The following is a 14,693-nucleotide window of genomic DNA, read 5'->3' as shown; positions in this document are numbered from 1 at the left end:
CCAAAGAGATCATGGAAGAACTATCATCGAGAAGGTTCAAAATACCTCAGTTTGAGGTATATAATACTACCTCAGATTACATGGATCATCTCGAGAGCTTTAAGGCTCTCATGGTGCTACAAAGAGCGACGGATGTAGTCTTGCGCCAAAGTTTTTCGGCTATGCTGAGGAGAGTTGCTTGTTTTTGATACTTTTATGAATCTGATGTTCTTTGATGAAGGCAGTTAGGGAGTCTCCCACCAACTGAGGTATGATAGGTTGTTATTAGCAAGCTAGCACTTTGAAACGAATTTAAGCACCCTACTTGGCACATCGATTTATTAGAGTAATGAAGAATTTGATCCAAACAAAGGCTAGCCATTCCTTGGCCATATGACATGCCTCCGCATAATCTCTAAGAATAAAAGAGACAGAATTATAGCCCATAATTATCATTACACATGAGATATAAACTATGCAAGATTAAACCTTGCGGCACAGATTTCAGGCTAGGTCTGAAAGAGTTCAAAATGGGTTTGGGCTTAAATATAGAACGCATTTGTTTATCGGGCCGGGCTCAGGTATGTCACTGGCCCTACTCGGGCCCAGCTCGAGCCTAAGATCGAACAAGGCCCGAAACAAAGCTCGCATTTAGATCCAAATTAATTTATTTTTGTATGTTGCTATTTAGAAAGAATAATAAGGAAGAACAAATTAAAATAGATTTAGTTGGCAATAAACTTCAATCGGGCTAATTTTTAACTAAATCATTTTCTTATGAAGCAATATTATGAAAAATTAAACTTCAATGAGTTTGGGACAGATCTATTTTTGGCCCAAATGGGATAATTTGGGCTGGCTTAATTGGGCTTGGGCCTGTATTATCTAAAAATTTTTGGGCCTAAATCTGGCTCGAAAAAAAAAAATTTAGGCTGGGTTCAAATAGGATCCGGCAGACTTCCAGCCCTAGCCCTAGTCTTTACCTATACACCTATAATAACGATGTGGTTGGACATTGTTCTGGAAGACAAATACAAGGTGATAAGGGGGACAAGATATGTAGAGAATAAGAGAAAGCAGGAGAGTTGAATCTGTTGAAGGAACAATACAGCGATTTTTATCAGTTTAATGAAGGATGGCGCTTCGTCTCCAGCTCTCCCCTATCCCTCCTCCCTCCGCCAAGCCCCCCAAAAACCCTATCCTTAAACCTAGGACCGCATTCACCCCTCTCCGGCCCCTCTACCCGACCGTCCTCTCCTCCTCCACCACCGCCGTTGGCGGCGACTCGGGCCTCCGCTTCCGCGAGAAGCTCCTCTACCTCGAGCACGACCTCGGCGTCGACTCCTCCAAGGCCCTCTCCCTCAACCCTGCCGTCCGCGCCGCCCCCCTCTCCTCCCTGCGGTCCGTCGCCGACTTCCTCGCCTCTTTTGGCCTCCGACCCGCCGACTCCGGACGCATCTTCTCCATGTACCCCCATCTCCTCACCTCCGACCCGGCCGCCGACCTCCGCCCCGTCTTCGACTTCCTTCTCGGCCTCGCCGCCATCCCGTCAGCCGACATCCGCAAGGCCGTCGTCCGCTGTCCCCGTCTTCTCGTCTGCAGCGTCCCCGGCCAGCTCCAGCCCGCCCTCTACTTCCTCCGGCGGCTCGGCTTCGTCGGGCAGCACCGGATCACCTGCCAGACCACCGTTCTCCTGGTGTCCAGCGTCGAGGACACCCTTATCCCCAAGCTGGACTACCTCCAGAGCCTGGGATTCTCCTACAGGGAGACGAAAAAGATGGTCTTGAGGTCGCCGGGGCTGTTGACGTTCAGCATCGAGAACAATTTCCGGCCGAAGGTGGAGTTTTTGGTGGGGGAGATGGGGAGGGAGCTGTCGGAGCTGGAGGAATTCCCGCAGTACTTCTCATGTAGCCTGGAGGGGAAGATTAAGCCCCGGCATCGGATGTTGGTGGAGAATGGGTTCTCGATGCCGCTGTCCGAGATGCTGAAGGTCAGTGATGGAGAGTTCAGGAAACGGTTGGTGGAGATGCGGCTGAGGCCTGTTGGCGAGAAGTTGTAGCTCATAATGATGTGAGTTTGTTTGTTTTTAAAATATATAATGTGCAAGAATGTTACTTATGTGCTTAGATCTGATTAAATTGTTCATCCTTCTTATTGTAATTAATAATAATTTTTTTCCTTGCAATAATATAAGTATTGGTAGAGAAATAAGAGCATGTGTCGACAATGTTTTATTGAATGCATATGATTCTCTGCAGTGGTCCTTCGAAGTTCATCCTCTCAGCTTTTCTATATGTGTATATTGAAATTTACCAATTTTGAAGAGGAATAGAAACAGAGTAAGAAGAAAGGGGGAAGGAAGACTGAGCATTGAATATAAGGGCCAAACTTTGCATTGTTTAAAGGTTTGAGCTAGTTCAATACTCTATGGCAGTAGTTTTTTTTCCTAACAATGGTAAGAATCACATAAGAGGTGAATCCAACGAATTTAGAGAACAATTTTTATGGTTCAAGCAAAACTTTGATATTTAAGCTTTATGTGGAAGATGACACGTGTTTTCTTTATGTTTATTGATTGGTCTGTAGACCTTTATTCTGCTTCGCCTTTGGTAATTTTAAGTGCATTGGGTGTCTCTGTTCAAATGGGATCCATATGTAGCATGGTCTTGCAATGCTCCATTCAGTTTAGCTCCCTTGTGCTTTGTTTTGTGATGATTCACATCATTTGCTTTTCACAGAACGAGGCTCCACTTAAGTAGATCTTAATAACAGAACCATGTTTCTCCAAGACAATTATGGGTGTTTGGTAAGATATTTGCTGGTAATTGCGTCCATATGGTAAGCTTGTTTATTTTTGGACCCTTTAAGTTCATTGGCAGATAACAGAAGGATGTTACTGAAAATTTGAAGATGGGTTAAAATGCATCACCCTAGCCATCTTGAAACTGCTAATTTGATCAACCAGCTGACATCTCAAATAAATCTACTAAAAACTTCATGCCAATCGTGAATAGAAGGGTGAGTACAGATTCTGTGAAAATTGATACCTAATTTATTGCCCCTGAACTCCATTTTGTCTATGTCGGACCACAAATATTCTTAACTTACATTGTTGCAGGCTTTTTGAAGGTAACCTTGCAAACGAGTGGATTGCCTCATTTTCATCTGCATATTGCATTTGCACCAATGCACTCATGGTTGTCTATTGGTTAAAAGTGGACTGCAAGAGGATTAGGTCCAACAAGAGGACAGTCTAATAGTGAAAGATTATCCATGTCAGTTATGATCGTTTCCTCTGAATAATCAGGTTGAGTTTCTTCAACAATATGCAATCAGAGTTAAGTTACTAACCATATCAGTCTGGGAGCTTCCTCTATCTCAATTTTGAATGCAAGAAGTCCCTTTCATGCACATCATATCATTGCTTTATTGTCTATTATGTATATCTAGCTCATGCCCTGCATTTTCCTCCTCGGGGGGATATCCGGTAAATAATTCTACCTAGAAAGGCGAGGAAGTGCTTTCTGCGCGGGTGCGTGGGAAGCACTTTTTTGTTTTTTAATCTCAAAAGCAATTATTTACAATTAAAAGTCGCTACACGAGAGCTCTTCTTCTTCATTTTTCCCTCTCAGTGCTTTGGCATTTTTATAATGCTATCGTATATTTCATCATTTTTTAAGTTTCCATTGCAGAGGCTCTGCTCCAAATCTGCAATCTCCATACCTAGGACTGTAATGGTCAGATAGTGTATAGCACCTAGCTGAACTATACTAACGTAGATCTATACCGGTTTGGTGAGAGCCTCTTTCATGGGTATCTATATGAGATCTACATATCTTGGTCCATATCATTCTCTACAGATTTCTTATGATCAAGACCATCTTCCTTTTAATGCTTTTTAATTGGGGCAAGGATTTTAAATTTTTATTATGAACTTCATCCTGTGTTACAGTATACAAGCTTTTCTTCACATAACTCATCCTCCCATTCACATTTTTTTAAGAAAAGAGAGGTGCATGGCATTCTGTGGCCTTCTCTCTTTTTGGTCATGGGATCGCTCAATTCTACTTGATTTAGAGTGGTTTAGGCCGCACTGTTTTCTGAATCAAGAAGCCAAACCGACCTGATTTTGCACCAGTTCTAGTTAGTACTCCTCGAACTAGGCAGTTCTAGTTGGTACTCCTTGAACTAGGTAGTTCTAGTTGGTTGGTTAGACCATGCTTTTCTCCTTTAGTCCTGCTATGCAAATTCATAGAAATATTTTTTTTGAAAATAACATTTATTGTTGCTTGGACAAGGGCATCATGGCATAATAGAGTATCTTATCATTTTATTCAGCGAACACCTTTGTTCTTTCCAATTTTCTACATGATAATTTCCATACCTCCCCTTGAATTATATAATAAGAAGGTATTCTTGCCTAAAGCCATGAACTGGCTTTTCAAAGTTGCTTTGGCACCTAGTAATGTGAAATGACTCAAAATAATTGAGTAGAAAACATAAGGAAAAAGAAGGGAGGAAGGATAGATTGATTTGAACATGTTCCAACCGTAGGGAAATCAACTATTGGAATTTTTTGCACAAAGCTAAAAGCTCAGAGCATTAATTAAGATGATGTTCAAATCTCTAAACCCATAGATTTAATTTAAGAGAGTCACATGAGAATCTTGCACTTGAGTTATTTCTTCCATGCTAATTTGTTTTACTTTGGAATTTGCAAGAAAAGTGATCTGATTTCCATTTTATTATGTATGATTTTCGTGTGTTGAGGGTAAATAACTTGAGAATGGAATGAATTCCTTTATTTCTTCCATGCAACAAACGAAACAGAATCTTCATAATCTTATGGATGGGAGCATTAGAGTGCACGCGTCACTTAGGTTATTTTTAATCATGATTTTATTATTCTGAATTCCTGATCAAGAATATTGGTGTACATTATGCAGGGCATATGTTCTTATTATGTTATTGATGTTGTTTTCTAGTAGTGTCTTTATTGAATAATGGGTTTTTCACACATAAATATCTTACTATAGATCAATTGCATACAAAGATCCCATTTTTGTGTCTTTGCGGATTAAGCCTCCCTTGTTTGGTAGAGGATATTATGAAAAATAGCTTCATGCTATTTTACTGCCTTCACTTGACGAGTTTAAATATTCCATTGTAACATACATAAATCATATCATAGTTGGACTATGCTAGTGCGCTAATGTGAGTCAATTTCAACAATTATATTGGAAACATGCCTAATTTATGTACATAAATAATGATAATAAAAAAATCATGATTTTTCATGCAAAATGTTCAATTTTGAAATCTTTCTGCCCCCCTACTTCACCTGTGATTTGACCTTTCTCTGAAGCTGTTGCAAGTGCTGCATAGCTCATCCTGTAGGAGAGTCTAGAAGGCATAGCTTTATGTAGTTTCAAATGTTAGGGAACTTTATGTATGGTGCATATTTTCCTTTACCATCTCTGTAGGTGGGCCTAATCTCCCATCTGAATTTTGTATTTTATATCTCATGAATTATTGACAGTGGCATGTAGTTCTAAGATGTGCCTATACTGAATCGCATTGAAAGAGGGGCTTCTATCTAACCTTTGATATCTCATTAAATTGGTGATTTTACTGCTATCCTTGCATCTTTAATGCTCCAAATATTCAAATTGGAAAGATCTTTTGCTCTTGCTCTCTTGGGATCTCTTGACCCATCAAACGTCTTTCCTGCAAACTCAACTTACATAGTGCTTCGTTCTCGTGTAATGGTTACACCTGAAGTAGCTTGCATTCCTGCCTATGTCTGCGTGGATTCTAATATTATAGCATACAATTCCACAACTTTGCATGAAATGTTTATTTTTGTAGGCATTCTGTTGAGAACAGTTCTGCAAACTCTTTTGTTCATTTATTTATATTCAGGTCATAGAACCTGCAATGGGGTACCTAATGTATCTTCTTGCTTCTATGTTACATTATGAGCATTAGGAGGATAATATTCAGCTTAGGCTACTGCTTGGATAGATAGGCTTGGTGACCTACATTTATACCATGCAGGACATAATTTATTTCATTTTCTGAAGATATGTATTTACATATCTTACAACTGCATGGCACTACATGCTTAGGTCCTCCACTTGTTTTAATCATTAATTTAAGAGGCTTATTGACTTCCAATCACTTCAGTAATTTGTCTACATGAATTTCATGTGTAGATGATTAGGCACCGTATCACCATTTTTCAGATGAATATCTATACATTGATTAATGAGCCACATAGTTGAGTAAAAAGCACCCTCAGATTTTCCATCCGGTGTAATAAAGAAGTGAAGACATTATGGGGACTGGAAAGGATTTATAGGGCTGTAATAGTGACCAGAGGTCACAGCTGGAAAGCCTCAACTGTCGCAGTTGTATGCTTGTATTTTAACTTTTTTCCCCTAAAACCAAGACTGAGGACAGTTTTCTAAATCCATAGATCATGTAAAACAGTGCAATTTTCAATGTTGACTAGCTTTTGAAGATCCCCTTGGGCTTCCCCAATTGCAGTCTCGCTGTTTTGCTGCATGCAGAGCAATCTGCTTCACTGTGATGGGTTAATAATGTAGTAGGTAGACCAAACAGTCAAAAGACTTATTTCACATATATGGGTCACACATATTCATGTCAATGTCCTTTCAGAACCACTTCCAACAGGTTTATTGCCTCGTTTCTGGTTTGAAGATATTTCAAATGCATTGTCCTTGCAGCCTTCACTGGTGAGCTCTAGCTGTGCTTATGCACAAGCACCAGCCTCAGTACCCAAAATCTTGTACCTGTAGTGCTACATCCCGAGGAGAAAAAGAGAGAATCCTTTGGAATTTTGCTTCTGCACCTGCATCAAAAAGCACCCTCTTTGTGTAAATTTATTTGAGAACCTTGATTACTCATTCCAGCAGGCATTCCTGACTTAAGTAACTGTTGGATAACACCCTTAACTGTCTGTGCATTTGAATTTCTACGTAATTTACATATTACATAACATTTCAATATTAAGCTTCATTTATTCTGCAAACCATAGATCATATTGGTGGGCATTCATTTCTGGTTCCTAGCTCCAAATGAAATACAGCTCCTGACAATGAGCATTGGGTCCATTAAAAAAGAGTTCTCATATTAGAAGCAGCAGTAGTGAAAATACCTTTTTAGAATTTGATACTGCTTAGGTCTCTTGAAAGACCTAACCATTCCTTCAAACCTAGATAGGGGCCATAGGGCCGACAATTTAAGGTTTATCTGATTACTTGAATATAGGTTTTCTTATGGCAAATAATGATATTGGATTTTGATGATGATCAGCATATGCTGAAAGTTAGGATTAGTGGTCCAATGTTCATGTTCATGCTCAACTTCTCATCACACAGAGAGCCTCGAAGGATCCCAGTAGATGCTATGAACCCTAAATGGCATTGAGTTTGATCTCATTGTTTTTCTATGCCCCATGATTATTCTTTTGCTTATTCAAATTATTCAGTGTCTGCTTGCTACCAATCAATGGTTAATTTCATCTGAATTCATTGATTGGAACATGCTGCAGATAGCAGTAAATTAGTACTTCAGACTGAAAACATCCTATTCTTGCATTCTTTTGTTAGGCTTCATAAGGACAGACCATGGAAATGCCTCGTCCCGATTCCTGTTCTCTAGACGATTCATTTGTTTTGCTCGATCTTCTGGGAAAAGATTTGTGGAGAGGAAGAATCAGCAGTCAAGGACAAGCTGTTGCCGGTTGGAAAAGGGACAGTCTTACAAAGAGAGCCAGAAGAAGCAAAACAATTAACAGGTCAGCTCACCCTTAACTCTTTTTCCACAGCGTTGTAGATGTATGTAGGTACACTCCTAAACCAGCAATTACGACATTTCAGGTACATCTACTGTATAAGAATCTTGACAATGATAGCTACTGTCATTTTGTTTCCTCATAACGATGAGCTTGGTTAAGGTCATTGTTTGGAATAAGGATAGAACTGGCATGGGCTACAGAGCAGTATAGTTCTTGTACCCTGGGAATGCTTCTGAAAGATATATACTGAAAACAAGTGCTAATGTCATGGATGCTGGGTGTTAAGTAACTCAAGATGTTCGTGTTAACTTTTTTTGTAGGGTATTATATTTTTGTATTGATTTTAGATGTATGAAGTAGTAAGAGCTGTTGATTGACTCTCTTTCAGCAAGAGTCCTGTCTGCTCATGTGGCAGTTAGAAGTGGTGGTCATAAGACTCAATTGTACTCGCTAAATTTTGTGAATAGATAATGTCTGGTGTTTTTGTCACAACTCATCAAATTTATGAGAGGAGCATGAAGTACAAAAATTTCTTTTATGCATTTGTCAGATATTATTGATCCATGGAGATATTGCCAGTATGAAACATACTGTTGACACCACAATCCTAAACTGAATATCTTTTCATATTTATTCTCTGTCAGCCAAAGAAAAGTATAAATAATTGTAGTCCGAGAACATTTCGAGTAGGTACCAGATGAAGTAATATGGACTCCAGACATTTTATTTAGAAGTTTTAAATAGTATTATAACATTCTTTTTCTGAAAATCTAGTTCAATTGAATTATTTGATCGACCTATCTCTTAGATAAGTATGAACTCCATTGGTGGTTCATTTCCTCCCTGAAGCTTGCCATAAATGTAGAGAGATTCTAGACCTATGGCTATGGGTAGTTCCAACTCGCAGCAATGGTGCCTTTTTTCAAATGTCACCTTCTCTGTGTCCCACAAGCTGAAGGAAGTCTCCAAAGTCCAAACCACTCTGCACCCCAACCTGATCTCTGACCACCCTAAGATCGCATCAACTGAAATTTTTTATTCTGCTCACATCAGACATTTGCTTTCTAATATACGCTATTATGAGTTGAGTGAAGGGCTTTGGTTGGGTCTAGAGAGAGTGAGTGTGATTTTCACACTGAATCATTCAATTCGAAAGGGGTTGACAGAGTTCCAACAAAATAAATAGCGAAATAGAGGACAATGTTACGATTCTCTTTTTTCTGCCCAGATCCCGACTCTCTTTGTCTTTGCCGACCAAAGGAGTAAGCGCCCGTTTTTTTCTTTTCATACCAAAAAATCTTGACTTTCTTCACCCCTCCTCTGCTGTTGGGCCCCTCCATGGCAGTTCATCCATCCATTCACGTTTCATAAGTGTACTCATTCATGCAAGGGATTAATTGGTTAATGACCTTCCAAAGTGTTTCAGGGATTTACTAAGGATCACCTTAGACCATTAACAATTGTAATGGCTTAAACGGTAATGAAGTCTCATTGTACCTCTCAAGCCTACAAGCAAGAGCGTTCTAACATGAAGAAATTTAGGTGCATTGGAGTGTGCGAACTAAGCTATAGCTCGGTGGTTGCACTACTCCCAGTATGGTAGATGGTTCGTGTTCAAATTACTTTGTGCTTCATATTAGAAATTCTCTCATTTCCTCGAAATCGCTTGGGATGCTCTTAGCCTCTTACTGAATATATTTGAGAATAGTGGGAGGACTTAATGAAACATTATCAGGTCACTCATGCACTATAGCCACTGAGTGGGATCTGTTTCAAGAATGAGCTGAGGGTGAATTATGGGCTTCCATAGATATTATCATTATATTTTTGATACTTCATCCTGGTTAGCATTTTACTAACTTGTTACATTAGGAGAGAGGATACTGACCATTCCAATTATAAGAAATCCAATATTTTCTTGTTGTTGCTTTTGTATAAAAACACCTTTTTAATAAAAATAGGATGAGGTTCTAAAAGGCGAACAGTAGCATAACCGTGAGGTTGCTTTGCTGGGAGTTCGTGACTTAGATATCACATGTTCAACATATAAAAATAATCTCTCCATGCATAAAGTAAGGTTGCATAAATATGCTCCTCTCTCTTATGAATAGGAATGCCATTTTTATTTCTGTCTCTTCACCTACTCCATACTTCCATCTTGTTCATAACATCAATGACTTGTGACTTACGTCTTGTTAGGATCATCAAAAAGGGAGAAAAAAGAAGAAGAAGAAAAACCTACGATCTTTTCAGTGTGCTAGCTTAGTTAAATTCTATAGGCACAGTACCACCCCCAAGCTTACATAAATAGCATCCACATATCATGCATATATATTGCCTTCTGTCAGCACATTGCCTACCCATCAGTTGGTTGGGGGTGGGGGAGGGATGGGACATGTTTGTGCCAATAGATTCGGGTAATATTTCATGTTAGGCATCTGGTAAAAGAGAGATACTCCAAAAGATATCAGATGAGAAGCAAGCATTGATAGCACTGTTCTTTGGGAGAATATATTTGCATATTTTGAGTCATAGCTTGTTATAATCGTCTCACAGACCATAAAGACCTCTGTGCAGCATCCATCACAGTCTCTATCTCTTTCGAGTACAGGGACTTCATGGGGTGCAATAAAATATGAGAATTTCCTTAACAAGGGCTTGCTGTTGTGTAATATGCGAGCATGTAGCCATCTAAATAACAATTCACCCATGTTTAAGCATGTTTTAAGGTGATTAGTCTTCTATAAATTTTAGACTAAATTAGTTCAACTCATGAACGCATAAATTTATAGAACTGCCTCGTTGGTGCATCAAAATTCGAGAATCCAGGCCATTTGGTTGGTTAGCATCACTTCTTTGCTATCAGAAAGGTAGGTAAAGGCTGGAGGCAAGCGTACCGGGAGACTTTAAAAGCAAGTGATCTTTATTTTGCCCACATCCACATTGCAATCCTAGAGTAGATGTCCTTCCGCATTTGCTTTTCTCCTTTGCAACTTTATTCTTTTGCCTCCGAATCTTACTGTAGAGCTGTTTTGTCTTGTCCTGAGGGTGGCCACGGTTTCCCGACGAGGAGAGCAAGGGAAGTTAGGGGGGAAACATCTACTGCTTTGACGGTGCACCACCGCCCATCCTTTTCATATAAATCCAAGGGAACAGACCCAACAAAATCTTTTGATGCAGACCCCTTCTTTATATGGTGGACCCATCTCACATCTCCTAATGTTTCTATATACCAAGAAGCCACTAAAATTTATGTTCATAGGTTGTATACGAGCACATGTACATACCAAAATTTTTTGATTGCTTGGAGATTGGTCATTTTTATCTCATTTGCAAGGTCACCACTAAAGTGTATGTGATAATGTTCAACAAGAAACAGCTCAGGCGCACACAAAGGTTTGGAATTTTTCTGCCGACCCATTACTTTTCCGTAAGAATTCTTTCTGTAAGGATCTGTGCGAGCAAGTATTTAGTCTCACATCGATTATTTGCCCAAAAAAATTTGAGTATTTATATAGGATTAAGAAATCTCAAAAAGTAACTTTTGACTAGTTATTTTGGGCGAAGTTATGTGAATGAACTAGGAAACATTATAGTACGGGCTCATTGAGGTTAATTACAGGCCGATTATGGTGCTTGTGATTAGATTTGAATGGATTTAGACCCTTAGTTTGATGAGGATACCAGAACTTAAATGAGAGAAGTATGTGAGGATCTGTGTGGGTATATGTTTAGTCGCATATCAGTTATTCGTCGGAAAGATCTTGAGGTTAGAAATCAAAACCTCTCTCTCAGTAAAAGAGAGAAGTATGTGAGGATCTCGGAAAGATGTTTAGTCCCCCCCCCCAACCCGGCCTCTCTCTCTGTGTGCGCGCGTGTGTGTGTGGTGGAGCATTCACCACCCCCTCCCCTGAAGTCTGAAAACTAAAAAAACATTAAAGAAAAACCTCTAGGTCTGATCGAAGCGATAGATAGGTATAATGGTAAAAAAAATAAATCCCAAAGCAACTAAAAACTTTGACGTGGAGGTTCAAGAAAACAGAAAGGAAAAGGTTAATTCGAAGAACTTCAATTAGAATCGGTTGTTTTCTGGTGTTAGATACTTGGGAAGAGAGGAGAGCATAAAGTGTTCAACACGTTGAGATGGTCTTGTTTCCCATCACTTACAATTGATCTAAGAGAGATGGAAAACTAACTCCCTTGATTTGTCTGAGGGTGAGGATTGTATGATGGAAGCAAAAATATTCTCCTCCCATGCAATTTTTTTATCTCCTTGCAAGGTTTTTCACCCTTCCATTCTCTGAGTGGTCTGAAAAGCTGGGGACCAGAAAAACTCGTCATCTGTCTCAAAGTAAATAGAAGCAAGAGAGGTGGTTAGGGACTCAGGGAGGGCCCTCTCCTCCATTCCATCCAACCTCCATATCCCACTACATCATAACTAATCCATGCCATCTTTGGAGTTCCATTATGGCATCATCACTTCTCTTAACATCAACAGTACCCCACTTCTGGAATTCCTTCTGGACCCTCAAAGAGCCAAGGGGATGACATGATTCAGTAGTTATCTTTGTCATCAGTAACTCCACCGAAGGACATGGATAGGGACTGACCAAGACCCTTTCTTAGATCCTTTATCTGTGTACAGTGTTAGACCATGCAGCAGACTCAGGGGCCTTTCCTTGAAGGGGGATGGAGCATGAGCTACGACATGGTTCAGTTTACATCAGTGAGCAGCCAATTTAACCGTTATTTTTTGAGAACTAATTTAACCATATTAATAGGGCATTAGGAGTAACATCAACCACTATTATTTTTATCAGGGATTAATTAGTACGGTTTGACCACAGCATTAGTTTTGGTGCACTATGTATCCACATATCATTAGACATATAAATCAGCCGTGTGGAAGTTAAACCTCACAATGGTGTTTTGCATGAACTGTTTTTATGCATGCAAGGCATAGATATTGTTAATTAAACATGTAAGGACCTCAAGCAATGTTTTAGTTTTTTTTGACACATTTCTCTTGCATATCTTAAAAAGAAAACATAAAAGTCAAATAAGAATAAGAGGATTACTACTAACGGAGTCTGTTAGTCCCTTAACTTAAAGAAACAAAATATAAAAAAAAAAATTGCACGAGCCAAGAGAGACCATCCGTGAAGAAAGATGATGTTGCTTCTATCCTCTTCCTTATCAAGAGTTCTCCCATCCGTGAGAGCTTTCTTCTTCTTCTGAGTTCCTTTCTCCATTTCTTCCAAAAATTATATATTGATTAACTAAAAGTATGTATTGGAACATTGGATGACTATTTTGTTAGGTGTATATCATCTAACCGTGCAGTGTGTAATTATGAATACCATATTTTGAAAATTATATGTTGATTTACCTAAAGGTATGTATTGAATTATTGCTGGATGTGTATTAGAAAAACTTACAGTATGTATGAGAAAATCGATAAGTATATATCACTTGACTATGTAGTATGTACTGATGAGCATCATATTCTGCACTATGTATCGATTTACCTGAAGGTGTGTATAGGGATGTTAGATGACTATATTGCTAGATATGTATCAACTAGCCATATACTATATATAGGTGAACATCATATTTTGAAAAATATATATCGATTTATCTGGAGATATGTATTGGGTTGCTACTAGGTGTGTATCTAAAAAGCTTACAGTATGTATCAGGAAGCTGATGAATGTGTACCATCCGACGAGAAAGAAAAAAGATGCGACAGTCTTTCTTTGCGTATGGTTTCTATTGATGCATGAAATGTTTTATTATTTATTTTTTTCGAGGTATGAAATTGACAAACTAGGAGAAGTTTTTTTTATTTTTTTGGCTTCTGTTTTTTTTTTTTTGAAATATGCGTGAGAGAAAATGTGGAAAAAAAAGAGTCCGGCCCAGATGATTTAACTAATGGAAGAGCTTGTTTTATCACTGTTGACACTGACATCTGCCAACTTAGGTGCCTTTGTGCTTTCATGCGTCTGGGTCATAGTGGTTATTACTAACAAAGAGGAGGCCTCGATTTTTTAACTCTCTCTCTCTCTCTCGTGGGGTAGAACACATAGATGAAAAGGGTGGGACAGCCGCATGGGAGTCCATCTTCCTTAGTAAATTTAAGTGGGGCTCCAACATTTATTTGGCAAGCAAGTGGGCTTTAATGGAACGTTCTTGGCCATGTAGCTTTCATGGAATAACTGATCCTTTAACTACTGGAATCATTTGAATTTTCCAGGAATGCTTTCTGTGCATCATGATTTTTTGGAAGTGTGTGTTAAAACAACCACATGCTTTGCAAGAATGTGCAACCCCCAAGGCCATATTGTTACTCATGCCATTGTGCCGAAGAGAACTGCAGAAGAGACTATGGATGGCTATCCAGATGCAGGTAGCTTGTCATGCGGTGAGACTGCTAACCCTGTGCCTTTGACAACCTTTTGATCTTGTGACAATTAATTGTGAGTAACAACTTTAGGGGCAGAACTAGTAGTCGAGCATTTATGTTTTCCAATGAACAACATTCGAAGTCGAACTTCAGAATTTTCCCTCTTCCAAGTGCCAAGAAGAGGAGTGCAAGTCATACATAGGAGACGTATTGCCTGGAAGATGACATATTTTTTTGATGAAGTGTGCATCCATAAGCTGTTAGACATTAACAAGGCTGGTAATGTTGTATCATCTGGGCATAGAAATTTAGCATTGAAGAGATGAGAATTGTGAGAATCCGTGTGGACGTATGTTTAGTTCCATATCAGTTATGTGATGAGGAGATCTTAGGTACTTATACACAATCAAGAAACCTAAATAATACCTTCTGCCTGCCTTTTTGGATGAGATACTGGGTTGTAATAAATAGAATTAGAGCGGACCGGCT

The 14,693-nt window shown here is 39.1% G+C and overlaps 1 protein-coding gene across 2 annotated transcripts; it reads left to right on the top strand.

Moving 5' to 3' along the window:
• The first annotated feature begins 992 nt into the window (after positions 1 to 992).
• Positions 993 to 8,343, top strand: EMB93 (Mitochondrial transcription termination factor family protein). Of its 2 annotated transcripts, XR_603373.6 has the most exons (3): positions 993 to 2,049; positions 7,614 to 7,801; positions 7,884 to 8,343. XR_603373.6 is itself a non-coding variant. In XM_008785610.6 (2 exons), exon 1 carries the CDS (start codon positions 1,115 to 1,117, stop codon positions 2,036 to 2,038), a length of 924 nt encoding a protein of 307 aa, XP_008783832.3. In that variant the 5' UTR covers positions 993 to 1,114; the 3' UTR covers positions 2,039 to 2,049; positions 7,614 to 8,343. The 2 variants fall into 2 exon arrangements, 1 of the variants encoding a protein (XP_008783832.3); XM_008785610.6 differs by having other exon boundaries at positions 7,614 to 8,343.
• The last annotated feature ends 6,350 nt before the right edge of the window (positions 8,344 to 14,693 follow it).

The sequence above is a fragment of the Phoenix dactylifera genome, chromosome 7 (assembly GCF_051530095.1).
Source record: "Phoenix dactylifera cultivar Ajwa chromosome 7, Ajwa_hap1_PhDact_Kaust_v1.1, whole genome shotgun sequence".
NCBI classification, from domain to species: domain Eukaryota; kingdom Viridiplantae; phylum Streptophyta; class Magnoliopsida; order Arecales; family Arecaceae; genus Phoenix; species Phoenix dactylifera.
The sequence above is the reverse complement of the archived record's forward strand: the minus strand, read 5'-3'. Positions and strand labels throughout refer to the sequence as shown.